Here is a 26860-nt window from a genome sequence, read left to right as displayed (position 1 = left end):
CCCGCTAAGACTGTTCTCAACCAACCAGCTAAGGCCATTCCCAACCTCAACCAACCAGCTAAGACTGTTCTCAGCCAACCAGCTAAGGCCATTCCCAACCTCAACCAACCAGCTAAGACTGTTCTCAACCAACCAGCTAAGACTGTTCTCAACCCCAACCATCCCTCTCAGCTTCTTCACTCAGAGTGTCGTATTTCTGACCCTAGCATGCTCAGAAAACACTTTGTGTCCAGTCACAGAGGAGAAATTTAAACCATGAGCTCATCTGGAAATATGTACTCGTCTAGGCGGAGCACATGTCTAGGTGGGGCACATGTCTAGGCGGGGCACTTGTTTAGACGGGGCACTTGTCTAGGCGGGGCACTTGTCTAGGCGGGGCACTTGTCTAGGCGGGGCACATGTCTAGGCGGAGCACATGTCTAGGCGGGGCACTTGTCTAGGCGGGGCACTTGTCTAGGCCGAGCACATGTCTAGGCGGGGCACTTGTCTAGGCGGAGCACATGTCTAGGCGGGGCACTTGTCTAGGCGGAGCACATGTCTAGGCGGGGCACTTGTCTAGGCGGGGCACTTGTCTAGGCCGAGCACATGTCTAGGCGGGGCACTTGTCTAGGCGGAGCACATGTCTAGGCGGGGCACTTGTCTAGGCGAGGCACTTGTCTAGGCGGAGCACATGTCTAGGCGGGGCACTTGTCTAGGCGGGGCACTTGTCTAGGCGGAGCACATGTCTAGGCGGGGCACTTGTCTAGGCGGGGCACATGTCTAGGCGGGGCACTTGTCTAGGCGGGGCACTTGTCTAGGCGGAGCACATGTCTAGGCGGGGCACTTGTCTAGGCGGAGCACATGTCTAGGCGGGGCACTTGTCTAGGCGGGGGACTTGTCTAGGCGGGGCACTTGTCTAGGCGGGGCAGTTGTCTAGGCGGGGCACTTGTCTAGGCCGAGCACATGTCTAGGCGGGGCACATGTCTAGGCAGGGCACTTTTCTAGGCGGAGCACATGTCTAGGCGGGGCACATGTCTAGGCGGGGCACATGTCTAGGCGGGGCACTTGTCTAGGCGGGGCACATGTCTAGGCAGGGCACATGTCTAGGCGGGGCACATGTCTAGGCGGAGCACATGTCTAGGCGGGGCACATGTCTAGGCGGGGCACTTGTCTAGGCGGGGCACATGTCTAGGCGGGGCACATGTCTAGGCGGAGCACTTTTCTAGGCGGAGCACATGTCTAGGCGGGGCACATGTCTAGGTGCGGCACATGTCTAGGTGGGGCACATGTCTAGGCGGGCCACTTTTCTAGGCGGAGCACATGTCTAGGCGGGGCACATGTCTAGGCGGGGCACATGTCTAGGTGGGGCACATGTCTAGGCGGGGCACTTGTCTAGGCGGGGCACATGTCTAGGCGGGGCACATGTCTAGGCGGGGCACTTTTCTAGGCGGAGCACATGTCTAGGCGGGGCACATGTCTAGGCGGGGCACTTGTCTAGGCGGGGCACATGTCTAGGCGGGGCACATGTCTAGGCGGAGCACTTTTCTAGGCGGAGCACAAGTCTAGGCGGGGCACATGTCTAGGTGCAGCACATGTCTAGGCGGGGCACATGTCTAGGCGGGGCACTTGTCTAGGCGGGGCACTTTTCTAGGCGGAGCACATGTCTAGGCGGGGCACATGTCTAGGCGGGGCACATGTCTAGGCGGGGCACTTTTCTAGGCGGGGCACATGTCTAGGCGGGGCACATGTCTAGGCGGGGCACTTGTCTCGGCGGGGCACTTGTCTAGGCGGGGCACTTGTCTCGGCGGGGCACTTTTCTAGGCGGGGCACATGTAGAGCACACATTCAAACAGGTGAGAGAGGATTGCCATAGAAACAGGTGAGAGAGGATTGCCATAGAAGCAGGTAAGAGAGGATTGCCATAGAAACAGGTGAGAGAGGATTGCCATAGAAACAGGTAAGAGAGGATTGCCATAGAAACAGGTGAGAGAGGATTGCCATAGAAACAGGTAAGAGAGGATTGCCATAGAAACAGGTGAGAGAGGATTGCCATAAACGAATATGCAGTTTGGTCATCAAGAATATGAGCTGTTTATTTTGCAAGCTCACCAGCGATGGGGAATCAGGCAACAATTACTAGCATAGACCTACTGGTCTTTTGCTATGTACAAATTGCTTGAAATGTATCATTTACTTAGGAAGCTTGCATTTGGAATTTGTTGTTAAAATTATTATTAGGCTACATAATCAAAATGTGTTGTAGACAAAATAATGAAAGGCATTCCTGGTTGCCTCAATAAATATAACAAGATTTTTAGTTCATGATAGGGGCTCCACCAAACGATTGATGTATTTTAATAATTGATTATGCTTATGTTGTATTAATAGAAGGGGAAGGGCTATAAGACCCCTCCCTCACTACATTTATAGGGTCCTGGACTACAGATTAGCTATATATATATATATATATATGCATTATAAGGTTTAATATTGTTTGACAGTTCTTTTCTAGTCTCTACTTCTTATACGAAACGGTCTGAGAGATGTGTGAGTTATTGCAGACAACAGGGTGTCTGTGAGAAACCGCCTCAAGGCTAAAAGAGATTAATAGACACAGACCCCTGCAGGGGAGTAAAGAGATAAGAGACAAGTCAGACATACCACTATAAAGCAACCTGGGGAGTGGAAAATTACTGCTGAGCCCTTGGAAAACACTTGGACTATTGTTCTCTCCTGCAAGTTGGTATAACTGTATATGCATGGGCTTGGTCTCATGCGTAGAAGGTGTTGACGTAGGCGCTACATCACTAGGGGTTGACTGCAAGCATATTAAAGCAACTTGGACCTTTTTTATGTTGCAAAACTTACTCGGAAACATGCGTGCTACGTTTCCCGTTGTCAACTTCTGTATGCAATTGCATTAATAAAGGTTTTAGATTGATTTACTTAAATATATTGTCCGATTGCTGATTTCACCAATAAGCAAAATGATTGACAAGGAACCTACCCCAACAGTTGAACAAGTCATTGTCTGTACAGATAAAACAACAACGAAAATACTTGGCTTGCGACTGGACATGAAAGAGAACTCGTGACTTGACGAGAACGCACGACATGGACTTGACTCGAGACTCGACCCTTTCTATTTGGGACTCGACCCGTTCTATTTGGGACTCGACCCGTTCTATTTGAGACTCAACCCGTTCTATTTGGGACTCGACCCGTTCTATTTGAGACTCGACCCATTCTATTTGGGAATCGACCTGTTCTATTTGGGACTCGACCCGTTCTATTTGGGACTCGCCCGTTCTATTTGGGACTCGCACCGTTCTATTTTGGGACTCGACTTGAGACTTTGACCTCGTTACTTGAGACCTGCTTGTGACTCGAATAAAAGTGACTTGGTCCCGCCTCTGCTTTATTTTACCTTGGCAGGGAGAAACGATGAGAGACTAAATATTGAGTTGCATCCCACGCTTGGGAAAATACTTGAAAACAGAAGATTATTTTCTCACAGAGAGCTGGCTGTGAGGAGGAGACAGTTGGTTTTAATAGTGGCATCTGAGAGTGTTTCTCACTGTTCAGCGCCAGCATATCCCTGGTTAACACAGAGCATTCATCCTTACCAACAGCTGTCTCCACACCTGATCATTCCCAGTGCTCAATGGAGCATTCAGCCCGACCAACAGCTGCCTCCACACCTGGCCAAAGTTACCACTAACTCTATGTAAACCAGATATAATGGTTATTTATCTTCATATATACAATGTTAACATGACAAGTTACTACTGGTCAATTAATTCAAGATGACATTCCATATGAAGAATCACCTCATAATAAAAAACTTTTTATTTTTTATTTGGTCAGATGGAAATAATAAAATATAAATAACATTTACTAATGGTTTCATATGAAAATACTTTATATTGATTAAGGAAAACTCCACCCAAAAATGATCTTTTGGCAAAATGCATCATACCGGTTGTATTTCGTTATTTTGAAAGTTCTATATCTTGAAAAAGTGATTTTAAAAAAAAGTGAGATTTTGGGACTATATCAACAATGGACTATGGACAACAATGGACAACAATGGACTAACAAATACTAAAATATCGTTTTTGAGAGGAATTATCCTTTTGAGTTCACATCTCCACTTTTTTATTACAAACATTACATTTGAATGCAAGGCGACAAAAACCAAGCTGACATAATGAGATAGAGTGCTGTGTTGTATCCATTCATCGTAAACGCTTTGGCTAATAAGTGACAGTACTAAACAGAACACCAGTTTGACACCATATCATTCCATTGGGAATAGTATATATTAAACTATTGCACTTTTCGACCCCACATAACATACCTCCCATATCCAAAGTGAACATGGAGGATAAAGAGCAGTGAGTAAACACTGTCCTTAAAACTACAACACCCAGTCCTCAATAATGTACTTCCTGTAACCAAACCCCATGTTTGATCCAAGACAACACTCATCGTGACATCTGACGGTTTTTCAGTGGCCTTGAAACGTCAGAAAATTTTTGTTTTTCTTTTTTAAATAGATAACTTAGGTATTAGCATATTACAAAACATTTTCTCCTGTTTCGTTCCAACTGGTACTCTCTATCTCCCTCTCCTCCTTCAATTATTACACTCACATCTTCACATTGTGCTCAAAACAGGTCCAGCTCAGAGGACAGGAAAACAGCATGTGAAAAGAAAGAAAGAAACAGCCAATCACAGCCTGAGATCTGTAGACTAGTCCTGTGGTGACGGATGAGAGGTGATGAGGGGCGGAGCCAGGGTATGCTGGGCGGAGACAAACGAGAATGGTGTTACATGGTGGTGGTGGTGGTGGGGGGGGGGCTGGAGTCTCAGGCAGCATGTAGCTGATCTCAGCAGCGTTTGGTCTTCAGGACGTTGAGGCCCCTCTGGTTCTTGGCCTTGAAGGCCATAACGAAGTGATGTGGGGCGATCTTCCCCTTCCCATCCTCGTCCGCTGAGCCCATGAAGATGTAGTTGAGGCCTAGTGAGATCACAAAGACAGAGGCTGAATGCAGTGGCGGAACGGCTGAGACATTCAGGAAGGTAGCACATCAGCGTCTATTCAGGTAGCTTAGTGGTTAGAGCGTTGGGCCAGTAACCAGCAGGTAGCCTAGTGGTTAGAGCGTTGGGCCAGTAACCAGCAGGTAGCCTAGTGGTTAGAGCGTTGGGCCAGTAACCAGCAGGTAGCCTAGTGGTTAGAGCGTTGGGCCAGTAACCAGCAGGTAGCCTAGTGGTTAGAGCGTTGGGCCAGTAACCAGCAGGTAGCCTAGTGGTTAGAGCGTTGGGCCAGTAACCAGCAGGTAGCCTAGTGGTTAGAGCGTTGGGCCAGTAACCAGCAGGTAGCCTAGTGGTTAGAGCGTTGGGCCAGTAACCAGCAGGTAGCCTAGTGGTTAGAGCGTTGGGCCAGTAACCAGCAGGTAGCCTAGTGGTTAGAGCGTTGGGCCAGTAACCAGCAGGTAGCCTAGTGGTTAGAGCGTTGGGCCAGTAACCAGCAGGTAGCCTAGTGGTTAGAACGTTGGGCCAGTAACCAAAAGGTTGCTGGATGGAATCCCTGAGCTGACAAGTTAAAAATCTGTTGTTCAGCACCTGAGCAAGGCAGTTTCCTGTTAACATATCAGAGGGGTTGGGTTAAATGTGGAATACACATTACAGTCGAAGGCATTCAGTTGTACAACTGACTAGGTATCCCCCCGTTCTCCTCTGGGTTCCATATACAGTGTGTTTATAAACATACACTGTTTGTGGGTATATATATTCACATTATGGATCAACGGCTGAGGGAAGGTTTAGATCTTATTCCGACAGTGAGTTTTGCCGCTTACCTCAAACTCCTTCAGATGAGCTTGAAGGTGGAATACAGCAATGGAAGCTAATTCAGAGCCATACACAAGATCGGATAGTCTGTGGAAACACCTGCAACTGGGGCCTACCGTTCCTATTACAGGAGAATGGTGGAACTCTATATGGGGAGGACGGGGCTCGTGGTAATGGCTGGAGTGGAATCACTGGAATGGAATCAGATACTTCAAACATAAGGTTTCCATGGTTTTCATATGTTTGACGCCATTGCGTTCGGCTCCATTCCAGCCATTATTGTGAGCCGTCCTCCCCTCAGCAGCCCCCACTGTTTCTTTAAGTATCTTGTATATTTGGGACACGCCTCTGTTACATGCATTTCTCACACTCAGTGCCACACTTCAAAGTCACGTGAAACTGTGTGAGTATTACTCAACTATAGAATTTGAACTGAAAGAAAAACACATTGGCTCGATGGTGCTATCATGAGAATAGAGAAAATGCATTTTTTTTTTTTAATTGCTAATTTTATCTACAGGCTACATTGTGGTTTTTCTTTCATTATTTACGTTATCTGGCGTTAGTGTGTGATCCTAACCTTTAACCTTTAGGTCTTAACTGTACACCAAATAACCTACACACCAATCACCTAATGCTTTTGGGAACAGGCAGAAAAAAAAGTTTACATCGATCCACAGAGGCAATAGGGACCATGTCAGAGTTTAATTCAATAAGAGGAAAAGCTGTGAAATAGAGAGTTGACAATAAAGACAAAGGAAGGTCAGAAAAGTCATGTTTGGGAATTATTTGGTGAAGTGGTAAAAGATTATCATAGCAGTGCCGGCTATGTTATGTGTGATGATGTGAGGCACAGTCACAAGACAGTAACTTCAAACAGGCCTTTGGCACATCAAGGCAACTGTAGCCTACAGTTCAGATGGGTTGAATGGAAAGTGAAATCTGGACACTGACGGTAGGTCTATAACCTCTCACATAGCCTCAATATGAACTCCTGCAGAATTAAGCAAACGATACACCAATTGTAAACTACATATTGTCTCAGGAACAGAAGTGGAGAAATATGATTGATTTCTTTCAGCATCTTGATAGAATGAGAATGCTCAGTTAGATGCCGTCTGTAGAGGTGCTGTCTTTATCAGCATCATAAAAGCTGATAGTATTTCCACCACATTAAATATTCATCCAAGCTGAACTGAAATTTTATCGGGAACATGTTGGGTCGTTTCCACAGCTTTCTATTTCCTGACAACTGGTCAAACTGATGTCATTTCCCCTTTTTCTGTTGTTGTTGAGATATTGCATTTACTCCCCGGTCCCTAAACGTCATTGCTAAGAGAAAGAAGCAGAGACAACAGAAAAAACTGTACCAATGTCAATTAGATTGAAGCATTCATTCAATCGATGTGTGACATTATTTTGGTGAGCAAGGATTATTTCGTTTTTAGGGCAACATATAAACGACAGAAAAGAGGGGCTATGTATCGAATTATAAACAACTTGACTAAGAAATACCAAAATGTCCGAAATTATAAAAAGAAACCTATGTTTATGATGCAAAAAAAAATAATCTTCTCTGACTGTAGCCTACAGCACGTTTTCTATATTAGTTAGGTGAGGGGCAGGTGTGGGCCTCGGGTTTGACACTTTCTCTCATGTCGTTGCGGATAGTTATTACCAACAGCTGACACCATAATGTATATCATGGTGAATGTCTCATGGACTAATACCTGGTGCTATCATGTATATCATGGTGAATGTCTATCATGGACTAATACCTGGTGCTATCATGGTGAATGTCTATCATGGACTAATACCTGGTGATATCATGTATATCATGGTGAATGTCTATCATGGACTAATACCTGGTGCTATCATGGTGAATGTCTATCATGGACTAATACCTGGTGCTATCATGTATATCATGGTGAATGTCTATCATGGACTAATACCTGGTGCTATCATGGTGAATGTCTATCATGGACTAATACCTGGTGCTATCATGTATATCATGGTGAATGTCTATCATGGACTAATACCTGGTGCTATCATGTATATCATGGTGAATGTCTATCATGGACTAATACCTGGTGCTATCATGTATATCATGGTGAATGTCTATCATGGACTAACACCTGGTGCTATCATGTATATCATGGTGAATGTCTATCATGGACTAATACCTGGTGATATCATGTATATCATGGTGAATGTCTATCATGGACTAATACCTGGTGCTATCATGGTGAATGTCTATCATGGACTAATACCTGGTGCTATCATGTATATCATGGTGAATGTCTATCATGGACTAATACCTGGTGCCAACATGTATATCATGGTGAATGTCTATCATGGACTAATACCTGGTGCTATCATGCATATCATGGTGAATGTCTATTATGGACTAATACCTGGTGCTATCATGGTGAATGTCTATCATGGACTAATACCTGGTGCTATCATGCATATCATGGTGAATGTCTATCGTGGACTAATACCTGGTGCTATCATGCATATCATGGTGAATGTCTATCATGGACTAATACCTGGTGCTATCATGCATATCATGGTGAATGTCTATCATGGACTAATACCTGGTGCTATCATGCATATCATGGTGAATGTCTATCATGGACTAATACCTGGTGGTATCATGGTGAATTCTATCATGGACTAATACCTGGTACCAACATATATATCATGGTGACTGTCTATCATGGACTAATACATGGTGCTATCATGCATATCATGGTGAATGTCTATCATGGACTAATACCTGGTACTATCATGGTGAATGTCTCATGGACTAATACCTGGTGCTATCATGTATATCATGGTGAATGTCTATCATGGACTAATACCTGGTGCTATCATGTATATCATGGTGAATGTCTATCATGGACTAATACCTGGTGCCAACATGTATATCATGGTGAATGTCTATCATGGACTAATACCTGGTGCTATCATGCATATCATGGTGAATGTCTATTATGGACTAATACCTGGTGCTATCATGGTGAATGTCTATCATGGACTAATACCTGGTGCTATCATGCATATCATGGTGAATGTCTATCGTGGACTAATACCTGGTGCTATCATGCATATCATGGTGAATGTCTATCATGGACTAATACCTGGTGCTATCATGCATATCATGGTGAATGTCTATCATGGACTAATACCTGGTGCTATCATGCATATCATGGTGAATGTCTATCATGGACTAATACCTGGTGGTATCATGGTGAATTCTATCATGGACTAATACCTGGTGCTATCATGCATATCATGGTGAATGTCTATCATGGACTAATACCTGGTGCTATCATGCATATCATGGTGAATGTCTATCATGGACTAATACCTGGTGCTATCATGCATATCATGGTGAATGTCTATCATGGACTAATACCTGGTGGTATCATGGTGAATTCTATCATGGACTAATACCTGGTACCAACATATATATCATGGTGACTGTCTATCATGGACTAATACATGGTGCTATCATGCATATCATGGTGAATGTCTATCATGGACTAATACCTGGTACTATCATGGTGAATGTCTATCGTGGACTAATACCTGGTGCTATCATGCATATCATGGTGAATGTCTTATGGACTAATACCTGGTGCTATCATGGTGAATGTCTATCATGGACTAATACCTGGTGCTATCATGCATATCGTGGTGAATGTCTATCGTGGACTAATACCTGGTGCTATCATGTATATCATGGTGAATGTCTATCATGGACTAATACCTGGTGCTATCATGCATATCATGGTGAATGTCTATCATGGACTAATACCTGGTGCTATCATGCATATCATGGTGAATGTCTATCATGGACTAATACCTGGTGCTATCATGCATATCATGGTGAATGTCTATTATGGACTAATACCTGGTGCTATCATGGTGAATGTCTATCATGGACTAATACCTGGTGCTATCATGCATATCATGGTGAATGTCTATCGTGGACTAATACCTGGTGCTATCATGCATATCATGGTGAATGTCTATCATGGACTAATACCTGGTGCTATCATGCATATCATGGTGAATGTCTATCATGGACTAATACCTGGTGCTATCATGCATATCATGGTGAATGTCTATCATGGACTAATACCTGGTGGTATCATGGTGAATTCTATCATGGACTAATACCTGGTACCAACATATATATCATGGTGACTGTCTATCATGGACTAATACATGGTGCTATCATGCATATCATGGTGAATGTCTATCATGGACTAATACCTGGTACTATCATGGTGAATGTCTATCGTGGACTAATACCTGGTGCTATCATGCATATCATGGTGAATGTCTATTATGGACTAATACCTGGTGCTATCATGGTGAATGTCTATCATGGACTAATACCTGGTGCTATCATGCATATCGTGGTGAATGTCTATCGTGGACTAATACCTGGTGCTATCATGTATATCATGGTGAATGTCTATCATGGACTAATACCTGGTGCTATCATGCATATCATGGTGAATGTCTATCATGGACTAATACCTGGTGCTATCATGCATATCATGGTGAATGTCTATCATGGACTAATATCTGGTGCTATCATGCATATCATGGTGAATGTCGATCATGGACTAATACCTGGTGCTATCATGGTGAATGTCTATCGTGGACTAATACCTGGTGCTATCATGGTGAATGTCTATCGTGGACTAATACCTGGTGCTATCATGTATATCATGGTGAATGTCTATGATGGACTAATACCTGGTGCTATCATGCATATCATGGTGAATGTCTATCATGGACTAATACCTGGTGCTATCATGGTGAATTCTATCATGGACTAATACCTGGTACCAACATGTATATCATGGTGACTGTCTATCATGGACTAATACCTGGTGCTATCATGCATATCATGGTGAATGTCTATCATGGACTAATACTTGGTGCTATCATGTATATCATGGTGAATGTCTATCATGGACTAATACCTGGTGCTATCATGCATATCATGGTGAATGTCTATCATGGACTAATAACAGGTGCTATCATGGTGAATTCTATCATGGACTAATACCTGGTACCAACATGTATATCATGGTGACTGTCTATCATGGACTAATGCCTGGTGCTATCATGCATATCATGGTGAATGTCTATCATGGAATAATACCTGGTGCTATCATGCATATCATGGTGAATGTCTATCGTGGACTAATACCTGGTGCTATCATGCATAGCATGGTGAATGTCTATCATGGACTAATACCTGGTGCTATCATGATGAATGTCTATCATGGACTAATACCTGGTGCTATCATGCATATCATGGTGAATGTCTATCGTGGACTAATACCTGGTGCTATCATGTATATCATGGTGAATGTCTATGATGGACTAATACCTGGTGCTATCATGCATATCATGGTGAATGTCTATCATGGACTAATACCTGGTGCTATCATGCATATCATGGTGAATGTCTATCGTGGACTAATGCCTGGTGCTATCATGCATATCATGGTGAATGTCTATCGTGGACTAATACCTGGTGCTATCATGTATATCATGGTGAATGTCTATCATGGACTAATACCTGGTGCTATCATGCATATCATGGTGAATGTCTATCATGGACTAATACCTGGTGCTATCATGCATATCATGGTGAATGTCTATCATGGACTAATACCTGGTGCTATCATGCATATCATGGTGAATGTCTATCATGGACTAATACCTGGTGCTATCATGCATATCATGGTGAATGTCTATCATGGACTAATACCTGGTGCTATCATGCATATCATGGTGAATGTCTATCGTGGACTAATACCTGGTGCTATCATGCATATCATGGTGAATGTCTATCGTGGACTAATACCTGGTGCTATCATGTATATCATGGTGAATGTCTATCGTGGACTAATACCTGGTGCTATCATGGTGAATGTCTATCATGGAATAATACCTGGTGCTATCATGCATATCATGGTGAATGTCTATCATGGACTAATACCTGGTGCTATCATGCATATCATGGTGAATGTCTATCATGGAATAATACCTGGTGCTATCATGCATATCATGGTGAATGTCTATCGTGGACTAATACCTGGTGCTATCATGCATAGCATGGTGAATGTCTATCATGGACTAATACCTGGTGCTATCATGGTGAATGTCTATCATGGACTAATACCTGGTGCTATCATGCATATCATGGTGAATGTCTATCGTGGACTAATACCTGGTGCTATCATGTATATCATGGTGAATGTCTATGATGGACTAATACCTGGTGCTATCATGCATATCATGGTGAATGTCTATCATGGACTAATACCTGGTGCTATCATGCATATCATGGTGAATGTCTATCATGGACTAATACCTGGTGCTATCATGCATATCATGGTGAATGTCTATCGTGGACTAATACCTGGTGCTATCATGTATATCATGGTGAATGTCTATCATGGACTAATACCTGGTGCTATCATGCATATCATGGTGAATGTCTATCATGGACTAATACCTGGTGCTATCATGCATATCATGGTGAATGTCTATCATGGACTAATACCTGGTGCTATCATGCATATCATGGTGAATGTCTATCATGGACTAATACCTGGTGCTATCATGCATATCATGGTGAATGTCTATCGTGGACTAATACCTGGTGCTATCATGTATATCATGGTGAATGTCTATCGTGGACTAATACCTGGTGCTATCATGGTGAATGTCTATCATGGACTAATACCTGGTGCTATCATGTATATCATGGTGAATGTCTATCATGGACTAATACCTGGTGCTATCATGCATATCATGGTGAATGTCTATCGTGGACTAATACCTGGTGCTATCATGCATATCATGGTGAATGTCTATCATGGACTAATACCTGGTTCTATCATGCATATCATGGTGAATGTCTATCGTGGACTAATACCTGGTGCTATCATGCATATCATGGTGAATGTCTATCGTGGACTAATACCTGGTGCTATCATGCATTTTATGGTGAATGTCTATCGTGGACTAATACCAGGTGCTGTCATGGTGAATGTCTATCATGGACTAATACCTGGTGCTATCATGTATATCATGGTGAATGTCTATCGTGGACTAATACCTGGTGCTATCATGCATATCATGGTGAATGTCTATCGTGGACTAATACCTGGTGCTGTCATGGTGAATGTCTATCATGGACTAATACCTGGTGCTATCATGTATATCATGGTGAATGTCTATCATGGACTAATACCTGGTGCTATCATGCATATCATGGTGAATGTCTATCGTGGACTAATACCTGGTGCTATCATGGTGAATGTCTATCATGGACTAATACCTGGTGCTATCATGCATATCATGGTGAATGTCTATCATGGACTAATACCTGGTGCTATCATGCATATCATGGTGAATGTCTATCATGGACTAATACCTGGTGCTATCATGCATATCATGGTGAATGTCTATCATGGACTAATACCTGGTGCTATCATGCATATCATGGTGAATGTCTATCGTGGACTAATACCTGGTGCTATCATGTATATCATGGTGAATGTCTATCGTGGACTAATACCTGGTGCTATCATGGTGAATGTCTATCATGGACTAATACCTGGTGCTATCATGTATATCATGGTGAATGTCTATCATGGACTAATACCTGGTGCTATCATGCATATCATGGTGAATGTCTATCGTGGACTAATACCTGGTGCTATCATGCATATCATGGTGAATGTCTATCATGGACTAATACCTGGTTCTATCATGCATATCATGGTGAATGTCTATCGTGGACTAATACCTGGTGCTATCATGCATATCATGGTGAATGTCTATCGTGGACTAATACCTGGTGCTATCATGCATTTTATGGTGAATGTCTATCGTGGACTAATACCAGGTGCTGTCATGGTGAATGTCTATCATGGACTAATACCTGGTGCTATCATGTATATCATGGTGAATGTCTATCGTGGACTAATACCTGGTGCTATCATGCATATCATGGTGAATGTCTATCGTGGACTAATACCTGGTGCTGTCATGGTGAATGTCTATCATGGACTAATACCTGGTGCTATCATGTATATCATGGTGAATGTCTATCATGGACTAATACCTGGTGCTATCATGCATATCATGGTGAATGTCTATCGTGGACTAATACCTGGTGCTATCATGGTGAATGTCTATCATGGACTAATACCTGGTGCTATCATGCATATCATGGTGAATGTCTATCGTGGACTAATACCTGGTGCTATCATGTATATCATGGTGAATGTCTATGATGGACTAATACCTGGTGCTATCATGCATATCATGGTGAATGTCTATCATGGACTAATACCTGGTGCTATCATGCATATCATGGTGAATGTCTATCGTGGACTAATGCCTGGTGCTATCATGCATATCATGGTGAATGTCTATCGTGGACTAATACCTGGTGCTATCATGTATATCATGGTGAATGTCTATCATGGACTAATACCTGGTGCTATCATGCATATCATGGTGAATGTCTATCATGGACTAATACCTGGTGCTATCATGCATATCATGGTGAATGTCTATCATGGACTAATACCTGGTGCTATCATGCATATCATGGTGAATGTCTATCATGGACTAATACCTGGTGCTATCATGCATATCATGGTGAATGTCTATCATGGACTAATACCTGGTGCTATCATGCATATCATGGTGAATGTCTATCGTGGACTAATACCTGGTGCTATCATGCATATCATGGTGAATGTCTATCGTGGACTAATACCTGGTGCTATCATGTATATCATGGTGAATGTCTATCGTGGACTAATACCTGGTGCTATCATGGTGAATGTCTATCATGGAATAATACCTGGTGCTATCATGCATATCATGGTGAATGTCTATCATGGACTAATACCTGGTGCTATCATGCATATCATGGTGAATGTCTATCATGGACTAATACCTGGTGCTATCATGCATATCATGGTGAATGTCTATCGTGGACTAATACCTGGTGCTATCATGTATATCATGGTGAATGTCTATGATGGACTAATACCTGGTGCTATCATGCATATCATGGTGAATGTCTATCATGGACTAATACCTGGTGCTATCATGCATATCATGGTGAATGTCTATCATGGACTAATACCTGGTGCTATCATGCATATCATGGTGAATGTCTATCGTGGACTAATACCTGGTGCTATCATGTATATCATGGTGAATGTCTATCATGGACTAATACCTGGTGCTATCATGCATATCATGGTGAATGTCTATCATGGACTAATACCTGGTGCTATCATGCATATCATGGTGAATGTCTATCATGGACTAATACCTGGTGCTATCATGCATATCATGGTGAATGTCTATCATGGACTAATACCTGGTGCTATCATGCATATCATGGTGAATGTCTATCGTGGACTAATACCTGGTGCTATCATGTATATCATGGTGAATGTCTATCGTGGACTAATACCTGGTGCTATCATGGTGAATGTCTATCATGGACTAATACCTGGTGCTATCATGTATATCATGGTGAATGTCTATCATGGACTAATACCTGGTGCTATCATGCATATCATGGTGAATGTCTATCGTGGACTAATACCTGGTGCTATCATGCATATCATGGTGAATGTCTATCATGGACTAATACCTGGTTCTATCATGCATATCATGGTGAATGTCTATCGTGGACTAATACCTGGTGCTATCATGCATATCATGGTGAATGTCTATCGTGGACTAATACCTGGTGCTATCATGCATTTTATGGTGAATGTCTATCGTGGACTAATACCAGGTGCTGTCATGGTGAATGTCTATCATGGACTAATACCTGGTGCTATCATGTATATCATGGTGAATGTCTATCGTGGACTAATACCTGGTGCTATCATGCATATCATGGTGAATGTCTATCGTGGACTAATACCTGGTGCTGTCATGGTGAATGTCTATCATGGACTAATACCTGGTGCTATCATGTATATCATGGTGAATGTCTATCATGGACTAATACCTGGTGCTATCATGCATATCATGGTGAATGTCTATCGTGGACTAATACCTGGTGCTATCATGGTGAATGTCTATCATGGACTAATACCTGGTGCTATCATGCATATCATGGTGAATGTCTATCATGGACTAATACCTGGTTCTATCATGCATATCATGGTGAATGTCTATCGTGGACTAATACCTGGTGCTATCATGCATATCATGGTGAATGTCTATCGTGGACTAATACCTGGTGCTATCATGCATTTCATGGTGAATGTCTATCGTGGACTAATACCTGGTGCTATCATGCATATCATGGTGAATGTCTATCGTGGACTAATACCTGGTGCTGTCATGGTGAATGTCTATCATGGACTAATACCTGGTGCTATCATGTATATCATGGTGAATGTCTATCATGGACTAATACCTGGTGCTATCATGCATATCATGGTGAATGTCTATCGTGGACTAATACCTGGTGCTATCATGGTGAATGTCTATCATGGACTAATACCTGGTGCTATCATGCATATCATGGTGAATGTCTATCATGGACTAATACCTGGTGCTATCATGCATATCATGGTGAATGTCTATTGTGGACTAATACCTGGTGCTATCATGCATATTGTGGTGAATGTCTATCCTGGACTAATATCTGGTGCTATCATGCATATCATGGTGAATGTCTATCGTGGACTAACACCTGGTGCTATCATGTATATCATGGTGAATGTCTATCGTGGACTAATACCTGGTGCTATCATGGTGAATGTCTATCATGGACTAATACCTGGTGCTATCATGTATATCATGGTGAATGTCTATCATGGACTAATACCTGGTGCTATCATGCATATCATGGTGAATGTCTATCATGGACTAAAACCTGGTGCTATCATGGTGAATGTCTATCATGGACTAATACCTGGTGCTATCATGCATATCATGGTGAATGTCTATCATGGACTAATACCTGGTGCTATCATGTATATCATGGTGAATGTCTATCATGGACTAATACCTGGTGCTATCATGTATATCATGGTGAATGTCTATCATGGACTAATACCTGGTGCTATCATGCATATCATGGTGAATGTCTATCGTGGACTAATACCTGGTGCTTTCATGCATATCATGGTGAATGTCTATCGTGGACTAATACCTGGTGCTATCATGCATTTCATGGTGAATGTCTATCGTGGACTAATACCTGGTGCTATCATGCATATCATGGTGAATGTCTATCGTGGACTAATACCTGGTGCTGTCATGGTGAATGTCTATCATGGACTAATACCTGGTGCTTTCATGCATATCATGGTGAATGTCTATCGTGGACTAATACCTGGTGCTATCATGCATTTCATGGTGAATGTCTATCGTGGACTAATACCTGGTGCTGTCATGCATATCATGGTGAATGTCTATCGTGGACTAATACCTGGTGCTGTCATGCATATCATGGTGAATGTCTATCGTGGACTAATACCTGGTGCTATCATGCATATCAAGGTGAATGTCTATCATGGACTAATACCTGGTGCTATCATGCATATCATGGTGAATGTCTAGCGTGGACTAATACCTGGTGCTATCATGCATATCATGGTGAATGTCTATCGTGGACTAATACCTGGTGCTGTCATGCATATCATGGTGAATGTCTATCATGGACTAATACCTGGTGCTGTCATGCATATCATGGTGAATGTCTATCATGGACTAATAACTGATGAATATATCCAGGGGAGAGCGAGCCCCCTAGTAGTGGTCCACATAGCTCTGGTCCTGGGCTATACGGGCAGTATAGCCATCTTCAAGCCCATAGACTATATAAAACCGTTCGAGCCGCACATAACGCGCTGGACCAGAGCTGTGGCTCGTTGTTGTACGACTACACACCTCGTCTGATGAACGGACACTTCTTGCAGAGGACGATGATCTTGGTGCTCATGGTTTTGCCGGCCTGCTGGATGGCCAGGTTGCTTTCTTTGTAGACGTTGATGATGGAGATGGTGGCGTATACGCTGCCTCCTCGCACCACCGCCGTGATGACAGTTCCTGTTATCACTGTCACAGAACAGAACCACAGGGAGTTTAGAGGGCTGGGATTGGTGTGCTGAACAGAACCACAGGGAGTTTGGAGGGCTGGGATTGGTGTGCTGAACAGAACCACAGGGAGTTTAGAGGGCTGGGATTGGTGTGCTGAACAGAACCACAGGGAGTTTGGAGGGCTGGGATTGGTGTGCTGAACAGAACCACAGGGAGCTAAGAGGGCTGGGATTGGTGTGCTAAACAGAACCACAGGGAGTTTGGAGGGCTGGGATTGGTGTGCTGAACAGAACCACAGGGAGTTTGGAGGGCTGGGATTGGTGTGCTGAACAGAACCACAGGGAGTTTAGAGGGCTGGGATTGGTGTGCTGAACAGAACCACAGGCGCTCAACAAAACCCGCTTTCGATTTATAGTCTGAAAACTGTGTTATCGTCATGAAACGGTGGAGCATAACTCGACAATATTAAGTCCTGTCGGCTCTGTGTGAGCCTTGACACTCGTGAAGTAGGGTCAAGATTGAATATCTTTCAATGCGAATACTGTGATGCTTGGACATTTTCTGCCGTGGGGGCTTTCATCAAAATGTACTGGTTGAATAGGACATAACGAAAACCATGTGTAAACAGGAAGGAAAAGACGAGTCAGTCGAGTTGTCTGTTAGGTCCTTTTGTGTCTCGCCTAGTTAATAGAACGTGTGATGTAACGCTCTTGGCTTGATATGACTGCAGCTTGTCTGCCAATGTATTATACAATAACATTTTCCACCAACGCCACATTACTGGGCTTCACTGACAGCCAGTGAGCCAGAACCCTTTTCCCATGCAAATATCTGACCTAATGTCCAATGAGAAAAAAAGCATGAATAAAATACCTGCCTCATTCCATCAACATCTGTTCAGAGAAAAAGTAACGAATAGAGGTAGTCTGAAGGACGGGGCAGCAAACTGAGGTCATGGAGTATGTTGGAGTATGTTGGAGAATGTTGGAGAATGTTGGAGAATGTTGGAGAATGTTGGAGAATGTTGGAGAATGTTGGAGAATGTTGGAGTATGTTGGAGTATGTTGGAGTATGTTGGAGTATGTTGGAGAATGTTGGAGAATGTTGGAGTATGTTGGAGTATGTTGGAGTATGTTGGAGAATGCTGGAGAATGTTGGAGTATGTTGGAGTATGTTGGAGTATGTTGGAGAATGTTGGAGTATGTTGGAGAATGTTGGAGTATGTTGGAGTATGTTGGAGAATGTTGGAGTATGTTGGAGAATGTTGGAGTATGTTGGCTGAATTAACACTTTCTGTTAGCAACAGTTCTGTTTACTCTGTGAGAAGAGAACTGTGTCTGTCCCACGCAAATTCACTGCCCTCTCAGAAAACACCCAGAAGGCCATGGGTAGTGTGTCATGATGGAGGGGACCATGACAACATGGGCTTGTTGTGGGAGGGATGGTTGATATGGACTGAGATTAATGTTAATGTGGGATTAATTAATGTTGGGAGGATTTTCTGTCACCTCCCCATTGCTACTACCCTCTGTTTATTATCTATGCATAGTCACCTTACCCCTGCATACATGTACAAATGACCTCGACTAACCCGTACCCCCGCACATTGACTCGGTACCTGTACCCACTGTACCCACTGTATATAGCCACTGTATATAGCCACTGTATATAGCCACTGTATATACCCACTGTATATAGCCACTGTATATACCCACGGTATATAGCCACTGTATATAGCCACTGTATATAGCCACTGTATATAGCCACTGTATATACCCACGGTATATAGCCACTGTATATAGCCACTGTATGTACCCACTGTATATAGCCACTGTATATACCCACGGTATATAGCCAATGTATATAGCCACTGTATATAGCCACTGTATATACCCACGGTATATAGCCACTGTATACAGCCTCGTTATTGTTATTTTATTGTGTTACTTTTTAATTCTTTTTAACTTTAGTTTATTTGGTAAATCTTTTCTTAACTTTTCTTGAATTGCACTGAGAGTTAAGGGCTTGTAAGTAGAGGATTTCACGGTAAGGTCTACACTATTCCACGCATGTGACAGATAAAGTTTGATTTGATTTGACTGACACACACACACACACTGTTGACCTGTTATTGTTTGTTCCTGCTAAGTATTTGGTATTTGTGACAGTAGTACTGGCAGCTTTAGGTAGGGCAGCCATAGTAACAGATGTAGCATTAGCTGAGGGAAAATAGTATTTCTCTTACCGAAGTCACTGGTACAGTAGTTGCTCTCAACGGTTCCACTTCTTTTGCATTTCTGCTGGCACAAACCTACAGAGTACTTCAGAGCTGGGGAGACATAGAGAGAAAAAGACAACACAGTCCCTTAATTCAAATTCTTCCACATTCGGGTGATGCTAGCAAGTAGGATTTGGGTTGATTTTATTTAATCTCGAGACAATTCAGGGAATGCATTGAAATCAAACATAGGCTAATTAATTAGTACAAACACATCCCATTGAAAACTGTAAGTAACTTCGAATCCTACCAGTGGAGGCTCCCGAGAGAAGGACAGAGGAGGAAAGAGAGGACCATCTTAAATAGTGAAACATTTTGAGATAAAACTACAGTTAAATATATTCAAGTCACCAAATAATTGATTAAAACACACTATTTTGCGATGAAGGTCTACAGAAGCCTTTAATTAACCAGCAGTCTGTAAGGTAGCACCTTGGTGTCGCCGGAGGACAGCTAGCTTCCGTCCTCCTCTGGGTACACTGACTTCAATACAAAATGTGTCAACGATGGTGGCTGTGTGAAGCGGTCATGATATGAAGGTTTGGCTTGGAAAGTTTTTATGTACAGACAGCTGATGTGTTGTGCACTGAAGTCCACAAGCGAAGGGAAAAGGTGAGAGGAGGAGAGCGCATAGATAGATACGAGAAGGAATTATATACTGTATACAACCAGTTTTTTGTATGTGGCTGCTATGAAAGTGAACTGTGTTTGCATGTGATCAAGGGTGTAATCATTGCCCCGATTCTGTTGAAAAACGTTTCTTAAACGGAATGAAATGGGGATAAACATACCTGAATTTATCCAATAGAAACTCTTGTTTGCAACTGTTGGACTAATGATTACACCTTAGATCAGCTAGATGCAGGCAAGAGTGTGCAAGTCAGTATTGAATGTGTCACTGTCTATTACCTTGATTACTCAAAATTCTCTCGACCTGTGTGCACCTACGTTGTAAACTTTCATTCATAGGCTAGGTTGTAGCAACCTCATGACTGGTATAGGGAACATTTGAGTATCATGTAGTAGCCTAAACCTATCAGTGTTACATTGAGCTGGGTGAATGGAATATGAATGACAGTCATCCAATATGCTGTAAGGCGATGTTGATTACATTTTTTTAATCCTCCCTCATCTTAAAAGGCACCGACCACCACTGAATCCTACATAACAGATCACATTATTATTTTAAAACTTTATTAAGTTAAGAACAAATTCTTATTAACAATGACGGCCTTGCCTTGTTCAGGGGCAGAAAGACAGATTTTGACCTTGTCAGCTTGGGGATTTGATCAAGCAACCTTTCGTTTAGTGGCCCAACACTCTAACCACTCGGCTACCTGCCCCCCCCTCTCTAACCACTAGGCTACCTGCCCCCCCTCTCTAACCACTAGGCTACCTGCCCCCCCTCCCTAACCACTAGGCTACCTGCCCCCCCTAACCACTAGGCTACCTGCCCTCCACTAACCACTAGACTACCTGCCCCCCTAACCACTAGGCGACCTGCCCCCCTAACCACTAGGCGACCTGCCCCCCTAACCACTAGGCTACCTGCCCCCCTAACCACTAGCCTACCTGCCCCCCTAACCACTCGGTTACCTGCCACCCCCCTCTCTAACCACTAGACTACCTGCCCCCCCTAACCACTATGCTACCTGCCCCCCTAACCACTCGGTTACCTGCCACCCCCTCTCTAACCACTAGACTACCTGCCCCCCCCTAACCACTAGGCTACCTGCCCCCCCCTAACCACTCGGTTACCTGCCACCCCCCTCTAACCACTAGACTACCTGCCCCCCTAACCACTAGACTACCTGCCCCCCTAACCACTAGACTACCTGCCCCCCCTAACCACTAGGCTACCTGCCCCCCCTAACCACTAGACTACCTGCCCCCCTAACCACTAGACTACCTGCCCCCCTAACCACTATGCTACCTGCCCCCCCTAACCACTCGGTTACCTGCCACCCCCCTCTCTAACCACTAGACTACCTGCCTCCCCCTAACCACTAGGCTACCTGCCCCCCTAACCACTCGGTTACCTGCCCCCCTAACCACTCGGTTACCTGCCACCCCCTCCACTAACCACTAGGCTACCTGCCCCCTAACCACTAGGCTACCTGCCCCCCTAACCACTAGACTACCTGCCCCCCTAACCACTAGGCTACCTGCCCCCCCTAACCACTCGGTTACCTGCCACCCCGCCTCTCTAACCACTAGGCTACCTGCCCCCTAACCACTCGGTTACCTGCCACCCCTCTCTAACCACTAGACTACCTGCCCCCCCTAACCACTAGGCTACCTGCCCCCCTAACCACTCGGTTACCTGCCACCCCCCCCCTCTCTAACCACTAGACTACCTGCCCCCCCCCCCCCCTAACCACTAGGCTACCTGCCCCCCCTAACCACTCGGTTACCTGCCACCCCCTCTCTAACCACTAGACTACCTGCCCCCCTAACCACTAGACTACCTGCCCCCCTAACCACTAGGCTACCTGCCCCCCCTAACCACTAGACTACCTGCCCCCCTAACCACTAGACTACCTGCCCCCTAACCACTAGGCTACCTGCCACCCCTAACCACTAGGCTACCTGCCCCCCCTAACCACTAGACTACCTGCCCCCCTAACCACTAGGCTACCTGCCCCCCTAACCACTAGACTACCTGCCACCCCCTCTCTAACCACTAGGCTACCTGCCCCCCTAACCACTAGGCTACCTGCCACCCTCTCTAACCACTAGGCTACCTGCCCCCCTAACCACTAGGCTACCTGCCACCCCTCTCTAACCACTAGGCTACCTGCCCCCCCTCTCTAACCACTCGGTTACCTGCCACCCCTCTCTAACCACTAGGCTACCTGCCCCCCCTAACCACTAGGCTACCTGCCACCCCTCTCTAACCACTAGGCTACCTGCTGCCCCACATTATATTCATATTCATAATAATAATACATTTAATTTGAAAAACACTTTTTCTTACACCCAAGACGCTAAAAATATGAATAATAATATGAATAAAAAACAATCAAATAATGATGTACTGTTCATGCTCAAAGTATAGGTGCTTCCCCAGCAGGTAGCCTAGTGGTTAGAGCTATTGGACTCATAACCAAACATCTGCTCGATCAAATCCCCAAGCTGACAAGGTACAAATCTGTTGTTCTGCCCCTGAACAAGGCCATTGTCACATGTAAGAATTTGTTCTTATGCCTAGTTAAATACAAACTAAAACAAAAATTGGTTACTGCTGGCTACCATCTGTTTTTTACAATCAAAGCTACTATGGTAGTGGGGAACTATGGTATAGGGAAGACTAGAGAATGACTCTCCAACCACTGTCCAAATGTTGCTTTCACTGGCCGAGAACAACACGCCTGAAAGATAAGACAATCTGAGGCAGTCATCACAGGGCCCAGATTACATCATGGTGGGGGGCTGCCAAGGCGATCATCTGACTAGGGATTTGATATTGTGAGTACTGGCCTCAGTGAAGGAAAACCAATAAAGGGTTGTGTGTGTGCGCCCCAAAAAACATTCCTTACCTCGGGATACTTCAACTAGTAACTATCATTCCTTAACCCAGGATACTTCAACTAGTAACTATCATTCCTTACCCCAGGATACTTCAACTAGTAACTATCATTCCTTACCCCAGGATACTTCAACTAGTAACTATCATTCCTTATCCCAGGATACTTCAACTAGTAACTATCATTCCTTACCCCAGGATACTTCAACTAGTAACTATCATTCCTTAACCCAGGATACATCAACTAGTAACTATCATTCCTTACCCCAGGATACTTCAACTAGTAACTATCATTCCTTATCCCAGGATACTTCAACTAGTAACTATCATTCCTTATCCCAGGATACATCAACTAGTAACTATCATTCCTTACCCCATGATACATCAACTAGTAACTATCATTCCTTATCCCAGGATACTTCAACTAGTAACTATCATTCCTTATCCCAGGATACTTCAACTGGTAACTATCATTCCTTATCCCAGGATACATCAACTAGTAACTATCATTCCTTAACCCAGGATACTTCAACTAGTAACTATCATTCCTTACCCCAGGATACTTCAACTAGTAACTATCATTCCTTACCCCAGGATACTTCAACTAGTAACTATCATTCCTTAACCCAGGATACTTCAACTAGTAACTATCATTCCTTAACCCAGGATACTTCAACTAGTAACTATCATTCCTTACCCCATGATACATCAACTAGTAACTATCATTCCTTATCCCAGGATACTTCAACTAGTAACTATCATTCCTTATCCCAGGATACTTCAACTGGTAACTATCATTCCTTATCCCAGGATACATCAACTAGTAACTATCATTCCTTAACCCAGGATACTTCAACTAGTAACTATCATTCCTTAACCCAGGATACTTCAACTAGTAACTATCATTCCTTATCCCAGGATACTTCAACTAGTAACTATCATTCCTTATCCCAGGATACATCAACTAGTAACTATCATTCCTTAACCCAGGATACATCAACTAGTAACTATCATTCCTTACCCCAGGATACTTCAACTAGTAACTATCATTCCTTACCCCAGGATACTTCAACTAGTAACTATCATTCCTTAACCCAGGATACTTCAACTAGTAACTATCATTCCTTACCCCCAACTAGTAACTATCATTCCTTACCACATGATACATCAACTAGTAACTATCATTCCTTACCCCAGGATACTTCAACTAGTAACTATCATTCCTTAACCCAGGATACTTCAACTAGTAACTATCATTCCTTACCCCCAACTAGTAACTATCATTCCTTACCCCAGGATACTTCAACTAGTAACTATCATTCCTTACCCCAGGATACTTCAACTAGTAACTATCATTCCTTACCCCAGGATACATCAACTAGTAACTATCATTCCTTACCCCAGGATACTTCAACTAGTAACTATCATTCCTTACCTCGGGATACATCAACTAGTAACTATCATTCCTTACCCCAGGATACTTCAACTAGTAACTATCATTCCTTAACCCAGGATACATCAACTAGTGACTATCATTCCTTACCCCAGGATACTTCAACTAGTAACTATCATTCCTTAACCCAGGATACATCAACTAGTAACTATCATTCCTTACCCCAGGATACTTCAACTAGTAACTATCATTCCTTACCCCAGGATACTTCAACTAGTAACTATCATTCCTTACCTCGGGATACATCAACTAGTAACTATCATTCCTTACCCCAGGATACTTCAACTAGTAACTATCATTCCTTACCCCAGGATACTTCAACTAGTAACTATCATTCCTTATCCCAGGATACTTCAACTAGTAACTATCATTCCTTAACCCAGGATACTTCAACTAGTAACTATCATTCCTTACCCCAGGATACTTCAACTAGTAACTATCATTCCTTACCCCAGGATACATCAACTAGTAACTATCATTCCTTAACCCAGGATACTTCAACTAGTAACTATCATTCCTTACCCCAGGATACATCAACTAGTGACTATCATTCCTTAACCCAGGATACTTCAACTAGTAACTATCATTCCTTACCCCAGGATACATCAACTAGTAACTATCATTCCTTAACCCAGGATACTTCAACTAGTAACTATCATTCCTTACCCCAGGATACTTCAACTAGTAACTATCATTCCTTACCCCAGGATACATCAACTAGTAACTATCATTCCTTACCCCAGGATACATCAACTAGTAACTATCATTCCTTACCCCCAACTAGTAACTATCATTCCTTACCCCAGGATACTTCAACTAGTAACTATCATTCCTTAACCCAGGATACATCAACTAGTAACTATCATTCCTTACCCCAGGATACATCAACTAGTAACTATCATTCCTTACCCCCAACTAGTAACTATCATTCCTTACCCCAGGATACTTCAACTAGTAACTATCATTCCTTAACCCAGGATACTTCAACTAGTAACTATCATTCCTTACCCCAGGATACTTCAACTAGTAACTATCATTCCTTACCCCAGGATACATCAACTAGTAACTATCATTCCTTACCCCAGGATACATCAACTAGTAACTATCATTCCTTACCCCCAACTAGTAACTATCATTCCTTACCCCAGGATACTTCAACTAGTAACTATCATTCCTTACCCCAGGATACATCAACTAGTAACTATCATTCCTTACCCCAGGATACATCAACTAGTAACTATCATTCCTTACCCCCAACTAGTAACTATCATTCCTTACCCCAGGATACTTCAACTAGTAACTATCATTCCTTACCCCAGGATACTTCAACTAGTAACTATCATTCCTTACCCCAGGATACTTCAACTAGTAACTATCATTCCTTACCCCAGGATACATCAACTAGTAACTATCATTCCTTACCCCAGGATACATCAACTAGTAACTATCATTCCTTACCCCCAACTAGTAACTATCATTCCTTACCCCAGGATACTTCAACTAGTAACTATCATTCCTTAACCCAGGATACATCAACTAGTAACTATCATTCCTTACCCCAGGATACTTCAACTAGTAACTATCATTCCTTACCCCAGGATACTTCAACTAGTAACTATCATTCCTTACC

General features: G+C 43.2%; 1 protein-coding gene across 1 annotated transcript in view; it reads right to left on the bottom strand.

Moving 5' to 3' along the window:
* Window positions 1–3802: 3802 nt before the first annotated feature.
* The window catches only part of LOC135518500 (procollagen C-endopeptidase enhancer 2-like), a 35071-nt gene continuing 12013 nt past the window's right edge, over window positions 3803–26860 (bottom strand). Inside the window, exons 7-9 of the mRNA XM_064943673.1 lie at window positions 20219–20302; window positions 17824–17991; window positions 3803–5002 (exon numbers count right to left, since the gene is read on the bottom strand). Of these exons, the coding sequence (XP_064799745.1) occupies window positions 4872–5002; window positions 17824–17991; window positions 20219–20302 (383 nt within the window). The 3' untranslated portion in view covers window positions 3803–4871. The remainder of the gene's footprint in view (window positions 5003–17823; window positions 17992–20218; window positions 20303–26860) is intronic.

Source organism: Oncorhynchus masou, chromosome 28 (genome assembly GCF_036934945.1).
Source record: "Oncorhynchus masou masou isolate Uvic2021 chromosome 28, UVic_Omas_1.1, whole genome shotgun sequence".
In the NCBI taxonomy this organism is placed as follows: Eukaryota; Metazoa; Chordata; class Actinopteri; order Salmoniformes; family Salmonidae; genus Oncorhynchus; species Oncorhynchus masou.
Note: the sequence above shows the minus strand (reverse complement) of the source record. Positions and strands in the feature narration are given on the sequence as shown.